General features: G+C 36.5%; 3 protein-coding genes across 72 annotated transcripts in view; all 3 read right to left on the bottom strand.

The window, feature by feature from the left end:
• The window catches only part of cfap96 (cilia and flagella associated protein 96), a 53688-nt gene extending 49517 nt beyond the window's left edge, over window positions 1-4171 (bottom strand). For 5 of the 37 annotated variants that reach the window (XM_073921615.1, XM_073921616.1, XM_073921610.1 and 2 more), the window contains exons 1-6: window positions 3907-4171; window positions 3687-3809; window positions 2924-3143; window positions 573-710; window positions 420-495; window positions 84-263 (exon numbers count right to left, since the gene is read on the bottom strand). In XM_073921615.1, coding sequence (XP_073777716.1) covers window positions 84-263; window positions 420-495; window positions 573-710; window positions 2924-3143; window positions 3687-3783 — 711 coding nt within the window. In that variant the 5' untranslated portion in view covers window positions 3784-3809; window positions 3907-4171. 37 annotated transcript variants of the gene reach the window in all.
• Window positions 4172-5343: 1172 nt separating this feature from the next.
• On the bottom strand, window positions 5344-9860 carry tstd1 (thiosulfate sulfurtransferase like domain containing 1). Its single transcript, XM_021472796.3, has 4 exons — window positions 9779-9860; window positions 8470-8592; window positions 5839-6001; window positions 5344-5754 (listed from the first exon to the last, which is right to left on the bottom strand). Exons 1-4 carry the CDS (start codon window positions 9789-9791, stop codon window positions 5700-5702), a joined length of 354 nt encoding a protein of 117 aa, XP_021328471.1. The 5' UTR covers window positions 9792-9860; the 3' UTR covers window positions 5344-5699.
• A 1826-nt stretch (window positions 9861-11686) lies between these two features.
• The window catches only part of tenm2a (teneurin transmembrane protein 2a), a 1361633-nt gene continuing 1350205 nt past the window's right edge, over window positions 11687-23114 (bottom strand). For all 34 annotated transcript variants that reach the window (XM_073921891.1, XM_073921909.1, XM_073921890.1 and 31 more), the window contains 6 exons: window positions 20843-21018; window positions 19630-19865; window positions 19248-19544; window positions 16112-17729; window positions 14058-14188; window positions 11687-13929 (listed from right to left, as the gene is read on the bottom strand). In XM_073921891.1, the coding sequence (XP_073777992.1) occupies window positions 13192-13929; window positions 14058-14188; window positions 16112-17729; window positions 19248-19544; window positions 19630-19865; window positions 20843-21018 (3196 nt within the window). In that variant the 3' untranslated portion in view covers window positions 11687-13191. The remainder of the gene's footprint in view (window positions 13930-14057; window positions 14189-16111; window positions 17730-19247; window positions 19545-19629; window positions 19866-20842; window positions 21019-23114) is intronic.

Below are 23114 nucleotides of genomic sequence, written 5' to 3'. Positions count from 1 at the left end.
GCAGAAAACAAGAATAAAACCACATTCTACCATATGAATAAATCACATTAAAATATTTATCTCCATGTAAGAATATTATGTACCTTTTTACTGGGTGAACTCGGCTTAAAGGGCACAGCAAAGTGCTTTTTCTCCTCAATCTTCTTTGGAGGGGGTAGAGGCTTGTCAAATTTGTAAGGATTGCCGTCAAAGTATTCATTTGGATGAAGGTTCAAACGAAATGCTCCACCTTTCAGCATGGATTTGTGCGCTGTGATCTCACGCTGGTAAACAAATTATCTCTCTCATTAGATAAAGAGAACACAGTCATCTGCTTGCATAGAATTATACTGTCAGGTACTCAGAGGAGGCCTTATCTTAATTAAAACAAGGACCCAGGAGTGTGATTAAAAATCTCATTTAGGTAGACCTAAAAATACCTTTAGCATTTCCTTGGCTCGATCGTAGGGGTCTGAGGAATAGGACACCATCTTGGAGAGGGTAATGTCAGGATAGCTATTAGAGAGCAAAGACAAATCAATATGTATCATGACAAAACCACAGAAACGTAAACAATTAAGTCATTTGCTTACCCATAACCACTTCCTTTCTTGGGTGGATTGGTGTAGAAGTTTTTACCGGCAGATTTGTTTTGTTTTCTTGGGATCTGTAGGGCACTCATTGCTTGAATGGGACCTCCAAATGTCCCATAATAGGTGCCCATTCCACATCTACAAAACAAAGAATGCTACTAGCCAACTGTAAGGAAAATTCTAGCAATGTTAACTAGAAAAAAATGTGTATGCTGTGTAACATTTTCATTTATTTTATTCGGCTTAGTCCCTTATTAATTAGGGGTAACCTAATTTATTAGGGAATGAACCAACAACTATTCTGACAAATGTTTTAAGCACTGAATGCCCTTCCAGCTGCATCCCAGTATTAGAGAAACACTACACTTTCACATTCACACACGCACTCATTCACTCTGGCCAATTTAGTTTATTCAATTCACCAATACCACATGTCTTTGGACTGTTTTGGAAAACGGAGCATCCGGAGGAAACCCATGTGAACATGGAGAACATGCAAACTCCATACAGAACTGCCAACTGACCCATCTGGGACTCGAACCAGCAACTTTTTTTTTGCCATGATGTGACAGTGCTAACCACTGAGCCACCGTGCCACCCCTGTGTGGCATTTTTTCTGATATAAATATAGGAAGGGGGTAAAAAACTAAACAAAATGCAGACATCTCACTCCTTCTATGACTTGCAGCTTAAATGGCTGTTGTTCTTTACATTTTAGGTATATTTTCTTTCTCCAGTCTCTTAGATGCACATGAAAAACAGAGTGCTTGCATTTGATGCTTTGAACTATTGCAATATGCTGAAATCCAGGTTTCATTCATTTTTAAAAATTAAGAACTATATCTTGATTTCAGGTCAACAAACGGTATTGAAAAACAAAAAAGTGTGCTTCTTTCTCAACAGAATCTGGGTTGTGGGCTGTTTTTTTTATGTCTGTGTTATCTCACGCTAATGAAATAGCCTTAAACCAAATACATCTCAGGTGCAACTTTGAACTCCCTGGTAAGCAGCTCCTGCAGGGCCAGAGTCCAACAGAGTTCACTCCAATGGCTTGCTCCAACACACATGCCTGTAGTTTTCAAATAAGCCTGAAGGACCTGATTATCTGGATCAGGTGTATTTAATAAGGGTTAAAGCTAAAATTTACATGACTCTAGCCTTCCTGTTTTGCAACCCATGTTACTACTAGGTTCAGTGAAGCTATTAAACATTAAAAGGATAATTCATGCATAAAATCATTCATTTTCTTCCAGTTTAAACCTCAATCATTTTTTTTTCTGTCAAACAAAAACATAGAGAAATTGTCTCTGTGTTTTTAGTCCACAAAATTGAGTCACCAGACCTGTTTGGTAATATTATATTATTTAATTACTTTTGACTATTTTAGTCAGGAAGTCAGCTTTGGAGCAAAATTAGTTTGAGTAAAAAAGCTATAATTTTAGTGTTTAGTAGACATCATTGATCTACACCTTAGTTCCCTTACAAAAAATGAACCATGGTTTTACTAGAAATTAAATAACAAAACAAAACATGGTGACCATAAATCAATTACTTTGCTACAATAAAAATAGTTTAGGAAGATGTTTGCAGTGAAATGTGGTTATACAGTGTATTCTGGAAATTAATGGTCTCAAACTCAATTCCTGAGGGCCGCCATTCTGCATAGTTTAGCTCCAACCACCTTCAACTTATGCTGTGGTCACACTAGAGTTTGTGTATGTGAAATTCTGTTGTATGGCGCTGTGAAAAGGGGCGGGAATAAACAAGATGATTAGACATTAAAAGAAGTGAGTGATTGGATCATGTTTTAAATTTCTGTCCAGGGAGGTCATGTTTTCATCTTCAATTGGTCTCATGCAATCATGTGACGCGATTTCGCAGGTCAGAGTTGACCAAGCTTTAACTTTTCAATGCAGCGAACTGTGAAACTTGTCGCACGATCTTGTTTTTCTAGTCTGGCGTATTTGCAAGCATATGAATGGAAGTCTATAAGGAGAAAAGTGTCTCTAGAAGTTTTTGATTATTTGGATCAGCAGTGTTTGATTAGGGTAGGAGCAAAACTGTGCAGAGCTGCGATTCTCCAGGAATCCAGTTTGAGACCTATGCTGTAAATGGTCACCCACATGACAAAAAAAACAAAACAATATTTACTACTGCATACTTTTACTACAGTGAGACCTTGATTCATTTTTATAAGGTCTACCTCATTATGATCTTGTAGTCTATTGCCTCAACAACAATAATAATAAGACCACTTTTTTATTTATATACTCTTGCAATTGATTATAACTTAAAACTTAAAAACAGCAAAATTCTTAAACAGTTGTGTCACCACAAAAAAAAGGACTCACGTTGTTTTCTCCCCATTGCTAGGAAGAAAGGCTTTCCCAATGTTCTTTTTGGCCTGCAGTATCCTGTATTGTCTGTCTATTCTGACAGGATCTGTGAACGCCTCTCTCTCGAAGATCCTTTTAAACTGTGTGTCGAAGTATCCTGTTTGGAGTCCGCACTTTGATTTAGTTCCTCCTAATAGCATCTGTTTGTTCTTGTACGCAGAGTCATTAAAAGGGCCTTTCAAAGACAAAAAAGTGCATAATGTTTTGTACAGTATGTTGACTGCAGACATAATAGTTTTTGCAATGGCTGGTAGAGAAACAACTCAAAAAAATCTTTATTTGCATTTTTTATTTTGGGAATGTTATACTGTATTAATTGTTATTTTTGTTTACCAAAACACTTTCCCTAAATATTGCAAGGAGTTTTTATTTTTAGTTTATTTGTATTAAAGTGAAAAAAAAAACATATTAAGTAAACTAAAAGAGGAGTGTAACAAAGCAAGTGCTAAATTGTTTCACGAAAAGAAATTCTATAAATTCTATGAGTGACGTAAGAAAGCCTATTTTGAGTACTTTAAAAGAACAGATAACTTAGATCGAACGTTCTATTAATGTAATTGGAAGAATATGGTGAAACATGTCAGATGTCCGGAGAATGTTATTAGGCCTAACGTTAGTTATTTTACTGCAGCAATAACGTTAATTGTTTACGCGTTCTACGTCACACTGGCAGCCACTGTAATGCTATCAAAATGAACATGATGTTAGTTGAACTTACGGTAAATAAAAGACGTGTATTTGTCCCCAATTGAGATGTAGCCCATCTCTTTAAAGACGCCAATCCGCTCCATGTCAGATTTCCCATCTGGAGGCATTTTCTAAAGTTTGACTGTAAAAAGATCTGAATGTGGAATGAAGTTATGCACAGCTACTGCAGATAATCGAGAATTGTATACGCATTGTACAGTATTAATTACGGGTCCATCTTTTCTACATACCTGAATTGTGTATAATGCTTTTACCTGTCAAACAGTCAAATTACTCCACTGCTGGGGTGTCCGTGTGTAGGTTGTTTACGTTGTCATGGTGTCCAGCTAATCAGGTAATGTTTGACTGCCGAGTTGTTCATCAGTGTTATGAACACAGTATAACTTCACACATTAAAAAAATTAAGCTAAAACCAATCGTTTAATATTAAAAAGAACAATTATTTTGTGAACCTTTTGACATGTAAGCTACGCATCACAGTGACGCAAGAAGCATGAGTTCTGGGAATTGTAGTGACAAGCTGTAGTGGCAAAAAAACGTGGTTAGGCTCATAGACTGTAAAAATTAGGCTATGAAACATTTGAAAGGCGTTACAAAATGTTAGCTATCAAAACACATTTATTGATATCGCATAAAGTAATTTACAACGTAAAAATTGTTATGAAAATAATTTTGTTTTTAAACAATAAATTAGGCCTATTTAAATAGACTGCAACTGCAATCCATCCCAGACGAAGAGAGCATTTATTTTAGTCAGGACATCTTTTTAAGTCATCCAAAGTGATGGCGAAAACCTGCAACAAATATGAACCAGGTGTTATTCACGCTACGAGTAAAATATAGCACAACTTCAGTAACTATCTTACGTTTTTGTGACAAGGGTCTTTATAGTCGCAGATGTCTTCTGGAAATGCTGTTCGAATCATCTCTTTGAGTTCAGCTGGATACACATATGTGATTTTATCACCTGAGCTGCAGCCGATCCTGTTGTTCAGCTATCAACATTTACGTTAAACATTAACAAAATCCAGCAAAATTAATAATGATAAAATATATAAAACGAAATGCAAATGTGACGCTTACTAACTGAAGCTGGATTAAACGGTAAACTTTTTTTCGTTTTAACCGGTCTGTCTTCTTCAGCCGGGAGGCCGCGTGGAGCAACGGCCCCACCCAGAGGGGCACACTAGATAAGAACAACCAATTTCACAGTAAATATAAAAACAACAGTGTGCATATTACAGTATAGCCTAGTTATCTGGTGGTACTAATTGTCATGCAAGGGTCTATTACAACAACAGCAAATTTCTATGCCAGGTTTACACATTAGCTTAACTTTAAATACACAAGACTTCTCCGCACATATTCAAACATTGATAAAGACCAACACCTATTCACAATTTAAAACAATTATGTTATATTACCCAAATGCCTTGCAGAGGTTATAGTAATAATCCATTAATTAGTAGCATATCAACATTTGCCTGGTGGCGCGAAGGCTAGAGCGCATGTGCAAAGAAAAGAGAGAGCGCGCGCGCGAGAGAGAGTATAAGAGATGCATCGGCAACAATGTAACTCATAATCAATTGCTAAACAGATTCTCAATGAATTGGTAACAGTTTAATTATTAGTTTAAATACATTTTAAAGACCAAAAACAAGGACAACTTTTATTGAATTATCAGACTTTATTAAAATACATTACGTTTTGATTAGCATTAAGGGGCAGTTCACACAAAAATGAAAATGTACACACTATTTAATAAAGGTAAAAACCTGTAACCACTGACTTCCACAGTGGGGAAAATCAAATAATATGGAAGTCAGATTTCCAGCTTTCTTAAAAAAAATCATTTTGTGTTCAACAGAAAGAAACGACAGGTTTGAAACAAGTGAAAAGTAAGTAAATGACAAAAAACTTTTCGGTTTTGGGTGAACTATCCCTTTAATTGTGTAACAGTAAGGTCCCTGATGTTTGTTCTTTTTAAGCTGCATTCATTGAGTTCCAAGAGATTTGAGGTTTCTCATTTGCCTTCTTTTTCTGACCATTCCTTGTAGGCTCCAGCATAATTACGAGCGCTGAAGAGAGATAGAAAGAATTGTTGTTACATTTTCAACAGAATTGTGTGATAATTTAAGCATTCATGATGCCAGGTTTCTTACTTCTTGAATCCCAGGCTTTTGGCTTTCTCTGTGGCAGCAGCTCCGCGTCTGCCCAACTGACAGAAGAAAACCAGTTCTGTGCAGTCCAGGGGTGGTTTACCTACACCAAACTTAGACTGGAATTCAGCTGCGTCCAGAGATAAGTCTTGCCCAATGTTTCCCACTAAATGAAATTCAGCCCAGAAAATAAATAAATAAAATAAGTACACATGACTCACACACTTAATGTACAACAGATTAATTATGCACATTATATATATATATATTAGAATATCTAATATTTACTACCGTAGGTATTTTAAATGTTTAAAAATAAGCTTATCCTGCTCATCAAGGCTGCATTTAGTCAAAAATACAGAACAAATTGTAAAATTGTGAAATGTCATTGCACTATAAAATACCTGTTCAACAGTAGTTTATCATTTTATTTATTAATTTTTTCAAGTGGTTGCGACGCAGTGGCGCAGTAGGTAGTGCTGTCGCCTCAAAGCAAGAAGGTCGCTGGGTCGCTGGTTCGAGCCTCGTCTGAGTTGCCGTTTCTGTAAGGAGTTTGCATGTACTCCCTGCGTTTGTGTGGGTTTCCTCCGGGTGCTCCGGTTTTTCCCCACAGTCCAAAGGCATGCGGTACAGGTGAATTGGGTAGGCTAAATTGTCCAAAGTGTATGAGTGTGTGTGTGGATGTTTCCCAGAGATGGGTTGCGGCTGGAAGGGCATCCGCTGCGTAAAAACTTGCTGGATAAGTTGGCGATTCATTCCGCTGTGGCGACCCCGTATTAATAAACGGACTAAGCTGACAAGAAAATGAATGAATTTATTCAAGTGATTTTAAAGACAAATTTTCAGCTTCATTGCTCCAGTCTTCAGTTACATGATCCTTCAGAAATCACCCCAATATTAATTATTATTATTATTATTATTATTATTATTATTATTATTATTATTATTATTATTAATGGTAATAGTAATAAAAGCAATAATGACTGGGGTAATAATTTAATTCGAAACTCCACACAATAAAAAAGCAGTTATTTAAAATTGTAAAAAAATATCTAATAATTATTTTTTTTTACATTTAATAAACGCCACCATGATGAACAGAATAACTTTTTTTAAAACAAAAAAAACGTAAAAATGATAATATTCTAATTAGAAATGTTGAATATCTATCATTAATAAGTCAAATTGCCAGCAGGGGTCACTCATGCTTCATTGCATTAATTATAAACAGTAAATTTAGTTACAGTTTTTCTCAGTCACTTTGGTCCATTTCTAAGATCAGAATAGATCAGAATTGAAATTCTCAAAACTACCTGTTCAATCCACACATCATGGTGTCACTTGTGCACATGCTTTTGTACATGCATGTAAATGATTATGTGCAGTTCTCTGCTGTTTCCAACATTATCAATTGCTTAAGTCATGTTGATCAAAATGTATTATTTTGGTCTCTGTTGAATAGTCTCATCCCCACAACATTTAATCATTTGCTCATGGCATAAATATTTACATGCAAAATGGCTGAACAAGTTGCCATAATATTTTGTCATATTTTTCTATAATATATTCAACATTTTTCTATACATTTCCGGTAGACTTTTTTTCTTACATCTGTCTATAATTGGTCAATTTCTCCCAAATGATTCTCAACTTTAAAAAAAAGGCGAATCTCAAAAGAGTCTGCAATGTTTACATTTCTACTTTTGTTTTGTTTTTTCTTTGTGCTATGCAGTGCTGTCTTTTCCTTTCAGTATCAAAATGACATGATCTGTCAACAAATTATAGTACAAACAGCAAAAAAATCTAATTTAGCCATTTACTTCAGAAGACCCCTCCAGAGTACACTGTTATATTGACAACATGACTAAATAATTTGACTGTCAAGAGGCTGCCTTATGCAGGTTATCTATGGTGTTTTGCTATTTGTATGCTTTGTTTTAAGAAATTCACTTACTGTTTTGCAAATTTCAATTCTGGTCTGAGTAATGTACCAAAGCAACTGAGAAAACCTGTCAAACTTGTATACATTTAATATTGTATCAACCATCATTCATGCATTATATTACCAGGAGTGATTGCTGAAGCCAAGCGTACAGTATACTGGGTATTTATACATTCATTCTGTTACTGTTTGTGAACTCATAATGGTAATTTTATCATCAGTAACATGGTAGTTCCACAAACCAGAGGAGCAACCTATAATTTAAAACAAGGTAGATTGTGTACTTTTGAGTCGCTTACCCAGAGCTGTGTGTGAGACCGAGTGAAACATGGAAAAGACTTGTAAAAAACTTGAATTAATTGTTAACACGCTGTTTTTATAATAAAAAAAAAAACATTTTCCATGCCCAGTCCTATCACTAAACTTAACCCTCATAGGAAACTGTATTTTGATTTTTAAAAAGTAACACACACACACACACACACACACACACACACACACACACACACACACACATACACACACACTGTATGATTTACAAGATTTTTGGAAAAAATAAGAGAACATGGGCACCTTCTTGTCATACTCTTGTCATTTTATAAGTTTGTTTCCAGCTATGTCACTCACTCACTTACACTTACACTGAGTTACACACACACAGTTGCATCAGTTGATCGTCATTTCTGTCTCACCTGGGATATGAATGGAGCCTGGAATAGTCCCTCTGGCGACCTCTTCGTTTGTGCGCACATCAACAAGAACCGCTGAACCTTTCGCCAAGATACTTTTTAGATCACTGTATGAGATGTCATTATCTACAGCAGAGAGGAATTTCAAACAGGTATTCTTACTTATCTGTCATGCAATAAAGACTGTTGTTGAATACAGTGGGGAGATTCTACCAGAAGTGTACGTTTTCACTTGTGAAATAGTATTTATTTGTAGAATGTATTTATAATTTCATGTTTTTAATCACATGATATGAAAGTTAACAACTTAAACTTGCTATTGCTGAAAATAAAGCTGCAGGTTCAATTGGGCTGAGGACAAGGACATTAACAGGCTTTGTAAATTTGACTTTTTACTAATGACTTATTCCTTTACAGAGCAACTGACAGATATCAACCATCAGTCCATTTTTAAAAACTAAAAAGTACATGCATTTTCATGCATTCTATGGGAAATAATGCATTATTAACCATAATATATTAGTTACACCAATAATTGCTCCAAATAGCTCAACAATTCCTCCAGACTCCATATTTAAGTTTTTAAATTTGTTTTATAAAAACAAAAGTTTATGTGCAGAAAAAAATATCTGTTTATTCTATAATTTTATTAGATCCTAACATTTTTTGCAAATTAATTATTCATTGAAGAGTAACACACGATAAATGCAAATAAAAAAAAAGATAAATGCAAATAAACTCTTCAAATGTGTCTATATATTATTGACAGTAACAATACACAAGTGAGGTTAAAAATAATTGTATTAATATGATTCACTGGAACGATTAAACAGCAGTTTTCTTTTTTATTATTTTATATACAGTTGCATTTATTTGTCTAAAAACATTGTTGTGCTTGCTCTTGTTTACACCTACACAATCTTTATTTAATTTATTTTCTTTTTTACACCTACACAATCGTTACAGTTTCTGCAAGTCATCATTACGTCACAATAAGCTGTCTTTTAACTGCAAGAAAAAATAGGAAATTATTTGGACTTCAGTCATGCATTATAACGGAAAAATCAACTGCACCAAAGGAATATTTACAAAGGTGCAAAATGTACAGCGTTCTTGTAATTAATAATAAGCGACGGAAGTGTTTATGACAGGTACTGCACACACCTGTACAGCAGAGTCACCATGACCACAGCAGAGAACAAAAACAACATCCAACGTGTTTACTAAAATTCAGTGAAGAAATCTAGAGTTTTCTCACTACTTTTACCACTCTCTGGAAACGTTTCTTATTTTTCAGTGAAAACAAACTTACCGCTGCTTGCCATGTCGAAGTTATTAAGTCACCGGGTGGCAGTCGAACCTTTACTTCCTTGTGATTCAAGTTTTTAAAAGCCATTTCCTACAGCGCTGTAGTGTACTGTAACCGCGTGGGCGGAGTCAAGCTACTGTAAAGGCGCCGCCTAGTACGCAAATAACTTCATAATAAAAGACCAGCACTTTCAAAATAAAACTCTCAAAAATATATAGCCTACATTTTAGTGCATTCTTAAGAAAAGTAATTTTAAACGTAAATCATTACAATTCTCAAGTTTAGTAACTTACTGTAAATGCTTTGGTATATTAATGTAAGTTCTCTAAAGGGACTTTTAAAGACTTTTTAAACCATGTTTAGCAATAATTTAGTTTTTTTGCAATATTTCTGTAGGAGAAAAAAATACAGATATTGTTCTCGATTATTGTATTAACTGCTGAAGAGTAGTAGTAAATTGAGAAATACAGAAAATAGGGCTAAAAAACTATCTGTGTTCAGTTCCTGCCCTTAATAGATTGTGTTTTATTTTATTATTATTATTATTATTATTTATTTATTTATTTTTTATTTTTTTGCTAAGCATTAGTAAATGTTTTTATTTTTAGCAAATGTTGCTTTTGAGTCAATCAATTGTCTTTGTGTGAAAAGATGTCACAATCACACAGTCACTGTTGGAAATACACAGGAGATGGAGCTGAAGGGTTTTTCTGAAGAACACTAGGTGGTTTAACTGACCAAGACAAACGAGGGACTCATTGCCAATGATCATTAAATGTATTTTTAAAAAAGTATATCATTCAAGTAACAATATAAGGATTCAATGGTAGACTCTGTACATTTTTAATTATCCGGATCATTTAAAAAATATTATTACTGTTTTGTCTTGATAAGTATATGTATACATCTGATACTGTATGTAAAATACAGTATCTTATGCAGAAAAGTACTAAATAATAAATAAATAAACAAATAAATCTTAATTTTAGGATCCCTCTTATTTTGCTAAAATTATTACAATTTAAAATATTCTGCAAAGGTTATGTCAAAAACATAACTGTATACCAGGATGCTTTTGCAATTCGAGAAAACAAAGCCTGAACTGTGACATATAAACATTTAATTGCAAAATTGGTTAAAATTTCATAAATACTTTTCTGACAGAAATAATCAATCAAGTTCTGTCTGGTTTCTTGAATCTGACTGGCTGATAGCCGTGAGATATTCTCATAATAACAGCACTCATACAGATGAACAAATTCAAAACAGTTTGACAAATATTGCAGCTGTTGGACAACATAATGTACTTTTGAGGCTATTTAGGCGAGAATGTAGTCATTTAGGTTGCATCTGCATTTTATATATAAGGCAAGTGCCTATTTGAAACATTCATAATTTCAGAGAAACAGCGCGTCGGCATCCATTACCCTTTCATAATGAGTTGGTTGACATTGTCCATTCACAATGGTGGCAGAGACCAAATAATAAGCGCTTAGATGAGAAAAACTCAGTGTAATTTCAAATTACAGCTGATCAAATCCTTACTAAACTGGTAAGTCATTTTCTAAGTTGATCTCTCTCTTTTGTATGCTGTAGTGCTGTATTTATACCATATAATTGTAGTGTACTAAGTGTGAGATGAAACTCCCATATCCTGTATATCCTATATGTTTATGAAAAATAATTGTATAGTTATTATGTCAGACAGAAAACATTTAAGAAGTAAAATATGATCCCAGTATTAAGGTACATTTCATAAATGTAATTTTGATAACAAACTGCAGTAAGAAATGATTTTTATTACCAATGGTGAACTCTGTAAGGGAAGAGCACAGTCTTCATCTTAAAATGAGGAATGTATGACATAATAGCTGTAGTGACATTTTAACAAATACATGAGACTAGCCGGACTCACATGAATTAAACTATTTATTGGTAAGGTCTCAGAAGAGTCTCACTTGAGTAAGAATCATCCCTCAATACTGATTTGGTACATCATGACATCCATAATGAGTCTCTTCACAGTGGAAAGAATCCATTTCTATGGTTTGGGTTCTAGTACAGCAACTTTTCTGCATAAAAACAAAACTAAACAAACAGAACATCTAAACGGGGGTATCAATATTATTTATCTGTGATATCCGAGTGTCACACACATTCTAGTGTTTTAATACCAGCTGTTGATTTGCACATGACAAGCCACCTTCTGTTAGAAATATAAAAGTTGATATTATGAACAATATTCTACTGTGCTGCATAAAGGTAAATCTATACACTGTACATATACAGATATATTCTGAAAAACAAGTTTCACAGTTTTAAACTTTATTTAAAGTATAAACCATTTTTAAAACACTTTACATAAGTTATTTCTGTGTATGACTATAATTTGCTTTGGAACAAAAACAAAATCAAAATGGATACAAAAATTAAAAATGATTACATATTGTACAAAGAAAAATAAACGCAACCATCAATGTTCATCTTTGTAGCTAAAAGCGGTGACTCCTTTATGATTGTCATAGAGTACTATGAATGCTAAAAAAACAAATCAAAACAACCTAAGCAAAAATAAATAGTTTCTGACACTAGTAACCTTTCAATCTGCAGACTGTGAGTGTTTATTTTTTTCTGATATCTCTATACAGAAGTGCCCTGGTGAAGGTCTCGTTACTCTAATGCGACTGGGACGTACAAAACTATCGCATCTAAAGCACACTCAGAACTTCACTTTTATCTGATACAATGCAAGTACTTCTCTATCAGTGATGAAACAAACTATGTCCGACTTGGATTTTCCTCATCACCTTGATCCATTGTATTTGTCTTGAAGGAACAGTCTGTAGACGATGGGACTTGCTGCGGTGGCGATTGACAGTTTGGATGTGAAGAATGTGAGGCCTGAGACTGACATTTCTCTTCATGGATGTTGCTCCTCAGTTCCTACATTGAGACTAGGCTTTCTCCGGCGGCATGTGAGACTCGCAGCACCTCTCCAATACAGATCGCACCATCGCAAGGGTACCATCTGACATCCTCTCGGTAACCCAAAAAATATGGGTAAAAATATCTATTCTTTTTTAAAAAGGGGATTTTTCATATTTCAGCAACAGTAGCTCTGTTTTGTTTCTCAGTTTATCAGTGCTTTCTGACGTCCATTGTTGAAAAACCAAAACAACGGCTTTCAAATTGTTATTTTTTGCCCGAGGCAGTATTAACAAAAGTTTTAGAGTGTTCTTCTTTTAAAAGTCCCTGCAGCGTTCAGTGAGTTTCCCCCTTTAGTTCAATTATTCTCCATGAGAATTATCCAGGAGATTAAAAGAGAAAAACAAAGAGCAAGAGAGAGAGAAAAAGAACCGAAAACGGTAAAGGTATAAGCGGAGAGAAAGCCAAATATAACAAAAGCTTTTGGACTGTTACCTCTTTCCCATCTCATTCTGTCTCAGGAACTGAATGTTGAAACTGCTGTCCGCTAGTTCGGGATACTGTTCCACGGGTAAAATGTAATACCCGTCATATCCCTGCACTTTCCCTGTTGAAAGAAGTTGCTGTCTTTCTCCTTCAGTCCACAAGCGACTCCCCTCTTTATTATCCCGCGCTCGCTCCTGCTCTCGTAGCCAAGCACCTGTAAGTGCCCTTTGTCGTGCTAGCTCCAGCAGCCGGGCTCGCTCCTCATCCAGCACATCTGTCGCCAAGCCATACCGCACGCTCAGAGACAGAGCCGGGACCCGGAACTCAACAGTGACCCCTCTCCTCGAGCGCCCGCTTACTGTGACGTTGATCCCGCTTTCCAGTGCCTTACGTCCGTTAGTGAGTCCCAAAGCCAGCAGGTCACTATCAGGTGAACCGATCTTCACGAAGAAATGACAGTCGCGGCCGTCCTGTGTGTAGTGCGTCCCGTCTAAATATACTGCGCCATTTAACACCAGAACCACCTTCCTGCTGTCATCGCTGGCCATGCTGGAGACTCCAGTGACCACACGGCCTTCCTTCACCGCCAACATCACTCCACGTCCAATAATCGGGGTACTTGTGCCAAACCAGTGGCCTAGTTTCTTATTTTTGGTCTTGCGCTCTTTGTCAAGAAGCCGTCCCTCCAGAGCCATAAAGGCTTGGTTGTGCCGCTCGGCTTCCTGTTGAACTCCGGTTATCAGCTGCAGAAAGAAAATTAAAAGGCTTGGTAAATGCAGGCAGGATCACCTAGTCCAGCTGATCTGCAACCAACTGAAATGCTAAAGTAATTCCGGAGAGGATTTACAATGGCAATAATGTGGTGGCTCACCTGCCCGTTTTCACTTTCTTGACTGGCAAGGAGCTCGTATGGTGGATCCACGAAATAGAGAGTGTGTCTGGGAAAGCCTGGAATGATGTTGCTTAGCTGGAAGCCAAACATCACTAGCCAACTCTTCACATCTGCAATGAAATATACAAAGAAATAAAGATTAAAGAGGTCATGAACTGAAGAATCTAATTTCTCTTGATCTTTTCACAGATTTGTCACTGAATTATAAAAACTTCCGGTAAGTTTCAGAACTCTAAACCTTCTCATTACTACTAAATATCGTGGTTAAACTTGATTTGCACTGTAGAAGTAAACAACAATTGAGGCATACAAAGGTTTATGAAGAAACCAGTAGTAAAATGGCTCAACAACAAAAAACAAAACAAGAAACTGTGCAATGTCAAGCTGTGGAAAAATGCAGTTTTTCATTGGGTTGACCCCAACATTCCCACCGATCCCTTTATTGTTTTTAATGAAGTACCAGACCGCATCTGCAAAAACTTGTTCCTTTGTTTATTTAACCCCTTTGGACCCTGCTAGGCATGGGACGATAACCATTTTCAAGGTATACCGCAATTTTGGAAAAGTCAAGGTTTTAAAATCTTTTGTTATACGGTTCCTATGGTATATGTTTTTTTTTTTAAAGATGCCACTTTAAAAGAAATCTGTGTTTTTGAAAAAAATTAAGACAGAAGTTAATGATACATTTCAATCATTTAGCCTGACATGTTTACTTTTCCAAAATACTTTAAATGTTTCTCAAAATAAAATTTTCTTGTGTTCAGTAATCAGTGTTCAGCAAGGAGTAATCACAATACAGTGAAACCGTGAAATTTTTATCCAAGGTTATCATACCATCCCAATCTTATACCGGCCCATGACTACACCCTTCATCCATTACAATCATCACATGTCAGGTTATGTTATTTTATGTTTATTTTTTTGCATTTGGGGAGTTTCTCCAAATTTAAACCCTGCTGTCCATAAAATTGGACATCTGTCATTAAATCAAAGGCAGTAAGTCTCTGCCTGTTTTAATAAAACTAAAAAATATCTATTATGCTGAAGAGAAGCAAGGCAGCACTTTGTTTGAAAGACAAAAGCAATGTCTTATTCCGATTTATTGATATGTTTGCCAATATTTCAGAAAATGTAAAGAAAAAGCTAGATTGAGTTTAATAAAGTAAAAATTGATTGTACAATTGCAAGCTTTAAATCAGCCAGTCTATATTTTTTCATTACAGTTGGTTCATAATACGAAGTTTATAAAAACTTTTAAGATTAAAGATGCCTGTAATTTAAGATTCAATTTTCAGCCTGCGACCCTTAAAGAAACAATGCCAGTGACTAGCGGACCCCAAATTCCTGAGGTGGTTATAAATAATCAAACGTTGAGCAAACAAAAATAGGCCTATATGAACACGGGCATATTCAGAACACAAAAAAGTGCAACAGTCTAACAACCATGTTTATAGTCATTTGCTCATTTGTTAAATTTAATATTGACCTCAGCTAGAGAAACTGGTGGACACCATGTTTTTTTAGCACAAGTCTATTCTTGGTTTCATTTTGGGGACCGCCACTCAGAGATCATCCTCAATGTTCAGTTGTGGCCTATATTTATTTTTAATGCATTTGATTGCCATAAAGGTGCCAGAAATTTTAATCTGGTGCTACTGTATAAAATCAATGCTACAGTTGATGCTATTGCTGTGTTCAAACTAACGTAAACATAACAATCCTAAGGAGGAAAAAAATAAAGGCTGATGAATTTGCATGTAGTTGTTTTTTACTATTAAAAACTACTATTTTTTTATCTTCTGTTGGTTATGGTTAAAGTGTGGTAAAACTATTGATAATAACAGTTTTGCTCACTCAGTAATGCAATGCTTTAATAAAATGTTTTTATACATTCTAGCCATTTTTATTATGTATTATGTCCTCACTGTAAAAATCTTCATAAACTGAAATCTTCAAATGAAACAGAGTTCTAAATAACTAATGAGCTCATGACAATGACAAAGCTGCAAAGACAGCTAATGGTAAACTCTTACCTGTGACATAATTCTTCACGTCCAGCATGTCACTGAGAGGGTTGTTATTCTTGAACATGTACAGGTTAAAAGGTGCCAGATCTTTGCTGATCTTCTGCCACATGGTGTAGTCAGGTGACGTCCATCTGGCGGCCAAGACATCATAGTCTCTCTGCGTGAAATGCACCAGTTTGGTAAGTGAGTCATAAAGCCCACCATGGAAGCCGACGACGAGCTGGAACTCAGGGTTGGAGTCGTGGTACACCTCCCCGTAAGCCGTGTACTGCACCTGTTTGATCATTTGGCCGTTGCTGCTGAAGACAGCCAGTGGCGTGCCGGTGTTGTCAGAGGCGATGTAGTACTCCTCCCCACTACTCACCTCCATAGCAAACAGATGGCCCTGCAGGTCATAGTACAAAGAGCTGATTTCTGAACTGGAGTGGTTGAACACATGCGTGACCCGAGTCGGGTTGTTTAGGTCAGCATAAAAGAACTGGAGGTGCTGGCCCAGACTGTTCTTAGTAGACACCCTACGCCCAAGTCCATCGTAGCGGTACTGGACACTCCAACCTCCAGCTACTCGACTGTAGGCACGGACCAGTTGTCCTTTAGAGTTGTAGTCAAACACATCGCTGCCTCTTTGACTAAGGTAGCCATCTTCATCTAGACGATACTGGACATCACCAAGGCGTGTAATGCGGTCCCGTAGGTCATAGCGGAGGGGCATGAGTCGGGCACTGTTGCCTGGGTTAAGCAGGTGTAAGTTGCCGTTTAAGTCATAGCTGTAGCGCCAAGTAGACCAGTCATTGACCTTGACACCACTGAGTTGTCCATCACCATCGTACTCATAGCGGTATTGTGTGGTGTTTGCATACGGGCCGATTTTGAGCTCCCGCTTGATGACCCTGCCCATGTTGTCATACTGCACTGTCATCCAGTACATAAGAGAGCGGAAGATCTCATACTGAACTTCTTTGATTCGTCCATGAGCATCAAAATGCTTGCTGAGGGTCATCACAGCGGTGGTGATTATCTGATTGATGTCATAATAGATGACTCCAAACTTCCCAAAGTGCTCCACTTTGCCGGAGATCTCATCGTATCGGTAGAGATCCACAGGAAGTGGCGTTTCGCTTATGACAGGCTTCATGCTTGCAATCCGGAAACTATTGTCATGGTAGGTGTAATCGAAGCGTGCGTTAACCATGCCTTCCTCTGAGAAACGGTAGATCTGTTTGTCAATCAGGGGACCCATTTTACGATAGCGAATCGTGCAAGAAAAGCCACCGCTCTGCAAGTTGACCATTTTTAGCACGCCGGCTGTCTCGTCATAGCCAAAAGTGATGGCTGTGCTGTCATATAAGATCTCGGAGAGCTTAGCCAGCTTGCCATATTTGTAGAGGACTCGGCGGCCAGTGCCTAGGAAGTAGGTGGCCTGGGGACGTCCATCCTCGCTGAAGTCGTAGATGATGGATGCATTGCTTTCTGGCGGGTTGTAGGTGTTGCGGATGTAGCCGATGGAGACATGAGTGAACATGGTATGACGGGCGACGCTGGGCATTGTGACAGCTGTGATGCGGTTTGATGCGTCAAACTCGAAGATGTATTGTCTCTGACTCTGCAGGAGAAGCACCATGGACTGTGGAGACAAATTTGACAAATTTGCAGAACATTATTATCACATTCATATTAATTAGCGAAACATCTTTTACAAGCTGCCATAATTCAAAGGGATCTTTCAAACAATCTATTTATCTATTGATCAGTAACTATGGTTACCATCCACCTATCTTTATGCTTATTTTGGAGATGCGCATAAAAAAGGTTTAAAAAAAAAAAGGCAAGATGCGCATCAATATTGAAAATGTGCACAAAAAATGTATGCGCACAACGTAGTAGAATAAACTTTTTTATTTGATTTGATAAGATGTGCTTAAACTATGATGGAAACACATTTTCTGAACAAATTTCAGTCTGCGCATAAAAGTCATGTGATTTTGTTGTAAGAGATCATGTGATGATAAAAATGTGTGTGAATGGACAAACCAGCTGGCTGAACACATTGTAAAGCATCTGAAATGTTGTTTTGTTTACTTTAAAATGCCGTAACCATTTCAGTATTAGTTTTATTATATTATTAATTACCTCCAGAACCGTCAAAAGCATTTATGCTACGCACGTGACGTCTTCAAATGCCACCACATGTTCATTGCATGTTGGCATACTGCCTTCTGAGGCACATTTAATTTATAAAATAAGGAGACAATTCATGTAGCTTCTCTTACCTCTATAAATTCCATTTTTACTTTTGATATTTGGCGCCAGTTAAACAAGAAGTGACGGTTTTGTTCTCTTTGACTCATTGGATGAAAACGGTGCTTTATTTGCATGTCTTTTATGCACATAAATTTCATATACATCTTTGGATGGAAACATAGCTACTATTTACTATTTTACAGTTTTTACAGTAAATGTTTTAATTAGCATTAAAAAACTAAACAGCTTTTTTGTGCTTTTGTCATTTTATACTTTTAAGTTTTTGTAAATGCAAATTCCATTTAACCATGACTTTTTATATATGTATTTTTTATAATCTTTAGCACTTTATATTATTTTGTTGTAGCTATTTAATTCCAGCTTGTTATTACCACAATATTCAGCATTTTATTACAGCTTTGTTTCTCTAAAGAAAATATTTTAGCTGCTTAACAATATATTAAGATTTTACCCCAATGTTTTAATAAATTAAACAGGTTAAAATGTAAAAGCTGATTTAAAACAACATATAAAGTACAATAAAAACAAATAAAATATTATACTCATCCAAAATCAAACAAAAAGTGCTCAGGGGTAACTTAATAATGTGTCAGTGCACTTTAGGTAAGGGATTCATTAGAATAAACAGCAAAAATAAGTCCAAAGCACTCGAAAAATGTGGAACAAATATTAAAAAGCCTATATTAACATGAATAATCCTTAAAAAACCTACACATTTCGGCAGTTACCCCGATGAAGGCACTTCTTTGCTGAAATGTATAGGTTTTTTAGGATTCGCCATAAAAATATTATACTCCAATACTCCAATTATACTCCAATGTCAGTGACTAGTACAACTTGAATAAATTATTCCAAACAATCTTATTTAAACCAATCTCACCTTGTCTAGATAACTGTAGCTCCACACTTTTCCATCAACAAAAGATCGTGAGAGGATTCGACCCTGTGCATCAAACTCTGTTCTTTCACTCATACTCCCACGATGCAGACCAACCAGCTGGCCTGTGCTTGAGTATGACACATTCACCACCGCAAGGCTACTGCTGGGCTGCCATATCGCCGGCCTGCCTTGGGCATCATACGTGATCCTCAGAGTGAACTTCCTGTGGTCATCATAGATCTTTTCTGTTCGTGTGTTCCGGTCAAAGTCTATTGACAGGAGATTGCGTCCATGTGCCTGCAAAGGTGAGATGATTTAGTTATTGCAATGAGACCATAACGTGTAAGAGTAGAGATATCATTATCCTAAAAGGAGTGCCCACCCGAAGTTTCCTCCCGAACACAGTGACCTTGCCCTTGGACAGCTCTTTCCGCAATCTCCACTCAATGGAGTTCAAGCCGTTGTCAGTGGGTAGGGTGATGTTCCTGCGGCCGATGGTGGGACTCACTGATCCTGCCAGGATATGGGGTTCAGTGTGATAGCTGATGCCCATCCCATTGGCATACATCACTCTCAGGGTGCCATTGTTACACAGTTGGTAGCTGTTCCGCACTTGATCTGCAGGGGGCAATAGAGCGACGCAAATTCAACATCATATTAAGACCAAAATAAAATGCTTTATGACAAATTTTCAACATGACGAGAGTACAAAACGGCAACAGCAAACAAGGCTTGATTTATTTTGAACTCATGAAAGGGCTTTGGGGCATTTATCAGCTCAAAAACAGTCTGGCTGTCTTTTCTTCGGATTATAAAAGATAACAAGAGCAGCGCTTTGTTTAAAACAAATGATGTGAAGCCTTAAATCCCTTTGTTTCACAGCGCCACAAACATTTAATATGCTTCAGAACATCCACTATAAATAAATTACAACCCATGAAACTAATTTATGAGCAGAAGGTACGCTCTTAATTTGAGATAATATAGTTGATAATTTATAAGGCAGCCTTTTAAAGTCGTTTAAGCAATTTATTATTCGCCTCATGAGCGTGTCAAGGTTAGATTCAAAAGCTTGATCTGAGGGACGTTCTCCTTGGATTAAATCCCCTGTAATTCATTCAAAAGGTTTTCCTCCCCCTTCTTGTGTTATGTCTGCCTGTATTGAAGTTTGACTTTTTTGTTTAGTCTGCCATGGGAAGGAGGTTAAACATTTTCTATCTCTTTCCCTGCCTTTCTGTCCTTTCATCTTAACAGATGAAATAAGCTTTGGGATAGTGGGGATTGGAGCCGAGGCAGGTAGAAGACAGTGAATATTTACTTGGGATAATATAATGAATTTGTCTGAGATCATATGCATCGCAGCAAAACAACTTGCAAACTAGATTTGAGAGACAAAACAAATGCTGCGATTTTCTGTGATGAATTATACAATACTACTTGTCTCCCACATGGATGTTGGAGTACCTGTATTTTGTTGAGTAAATTTGTAGGCAGTGATATGAAACAATCAAGATATTAATGAAACAAAATATTAAATCAACCAAACTGAGCACAGAATTATTCATGTGGCTACTGCCTCCACTGAACAGACATACCTTGCACAACAGTATAGGAGGCTTCAACTGACGAAAGATTGGTGATAACAGTGACATCATCATCTCTGTTGGAGCTCTCAATGTCAATATTGATGGATTTTTCGATCTCTCTATGAAGACTTGTAACCATTCCCGTGGGGTATGTCACATTGGTGAGTCTCCCTTCACTGTCATACCTGAAAGAAACAATGAATATGGACAGTTTAAAGTTTATATTATTTACACTCATCCTTTAATCTGCATGCATTATGATAAAAAGAAAGTTAGTCAACATTTTATTTCACATCCTTTACAATTGTTTTGTCATTTAGTCATTTTACTTTGAAAATAAACATGTATAATACGATGGATAATACAAACTATAGACTACAAGAGCCTATCATAGCTTTACAGTTTTTAATTTCTGAATGATCGCATGTAGGCTATGTATATTCCAAGAACAAGTATGACCAAAGTTTTGATATACTCCAATGCTTCAATGAATACTTGATATGGCTCAATGAATACTCAGTTTGTAACTCAATTTATAGTAGTTAAATTAAGAGTTTGCTGCTTTTAGCAGGGTATAGGAGCCAGCTAGACCAGTTATAAACAAGCATAGTCAAGCTGAAAGTCCAAAAATAACAAAACCAAAAAAAGCTAAAAAAAAATACATCACTGAGATGCTGGCTAATTAATGTGAAGCCATAGTTGACCGTAATGGTATAATATGTTTGGAAAATGTTTTTTTTATTATTATTTTTTTTTAAGAGATTATAAAAGTAGAAAATCTGAACTGAAAGTCTGGCAAATAATTTGTGAATATGGCAAATGCACAAAACAGCCATGAATGTGCATAAGTCCCTTCCCATGCAAGTTGTGATTTACACTACCTCACAATGGTCTTGGTGCTTATCCGAGTTTTAGGAACAACCAAAATCAACTTCACTTCTAGTTGATAATTTGGTATCAGAAGTGGCTTATATGACAGGCAAATACTTCTGGATTACACTTATTTACGCAAATAAAATATGATCATGCCTTGATTTTTAAATGTTTCATTAGGAGAGTGAGGTCTGACTTTGCTTAGACAAAAGTCTTCTCACTTAACAGATAAAAGAATTTTGTGTATGACTCTCACGAGCTTGGGCGACTGCATCCATACATCTCTGCAATGACTCAAGTAACTTATTAATAAAGTCATCTGAAATGGCAAAGAAAGCGTCTAAGCAGGACTCCCAGAGTTCATCAAGATTCTTTGGATTCATCTTCAGTGCCTCCTCTTTCATCTTACCCCAGACAAACTCAATAATGTTCATGTTTGGTGACTGGGCTGGCCAATCCTGAAGCACCTTGACCTCATTTGCTTTTAGGAACTTTGATGTGGAGGCTAAATGAGAAGGAGTGCTATCCTACTGAAGAATTTGCCATTGCCTGTGGTTGTAATGGGTAACACAAATGTCTTGATACCTCAGGCTGTTACAGTTGCCATCCACTTTGCAGATCTCTTGAATGGCCAATACAGAATGTAACCCCAAAACATAGTTTTTCCTTTACCAAACTTGACTAATTTCTGTAGTAATCTTGGGTCCATGCAGGTTCCAATAGTTCTTCTGCAGTATTTGTGATGATTTGGATGCAGTTTAACAGATGATTCATTGGTAAAATCTACTCTCTGCCACTTTTCCAAATGTTCAACTAGAAGTCAAGTTATTAAATATATATAATAATTATGTAATAATTGTATGTGTGTAATAATTATGACTTCAACTTTACACAAACATGGCAGGAGAATGTGCCCAGCTATAAGTAGATTTTAAGCAAAAATATTTAACTTAAATATTGACTTAATTGAATCACTTTAAATCATCATATGAGTCATTATACCTAATAATTAATAAATTAATATTTTTTGAATTTGCGCCTGCGTTGATTTACATAGGTTCAGCTTTCTACCCCCCTCTCTCTCTGTCTTGCTCTCTCTTTCTCTCAGTTACGTTACATTAGGGAGCAGATCTGGATGGTGCCACAGATCTGTCAGCGTCTGGCTGATGTCTGTGCCAGTGCAGTGGAGTGTGGGGAATTCTACATTCTCAGGAGCATGGCTGCTTCGTCCTGCTCCCAGAGATTTTCTTTCCTGCGGAGTGTTCCAACTCTAATCAAACACACCTGAAAAAGTTAATCAAGATCTTCAGGTTCCCTTGGAAATTACAAGCAGGTGTGTTGCAGGGTTGGAATTGAACTCTGCAGGAAGGAGAAGTATCAATCCAGCACTCTTTTCAAAGTCAAATAA

Source organism: Danio rerio, chromosome 14 (genome assembly GCF_049306965.1).
Source record: "Danio rerio strain Tuebingen ecotype United States chromosome 14, GRCz12tu, whole genome shotgun sequence".
Taxonomy (NCBI): Eukaryota; Metazoa; Chordata; class Actinopteri; order Cypriniformes; family Danionidae; genus Danio; species Danio rerio.
Note: the sequence above shows the minus strand (reverse complement) of the source record. Positions and strands in the feature narration are given on the sequence as shown.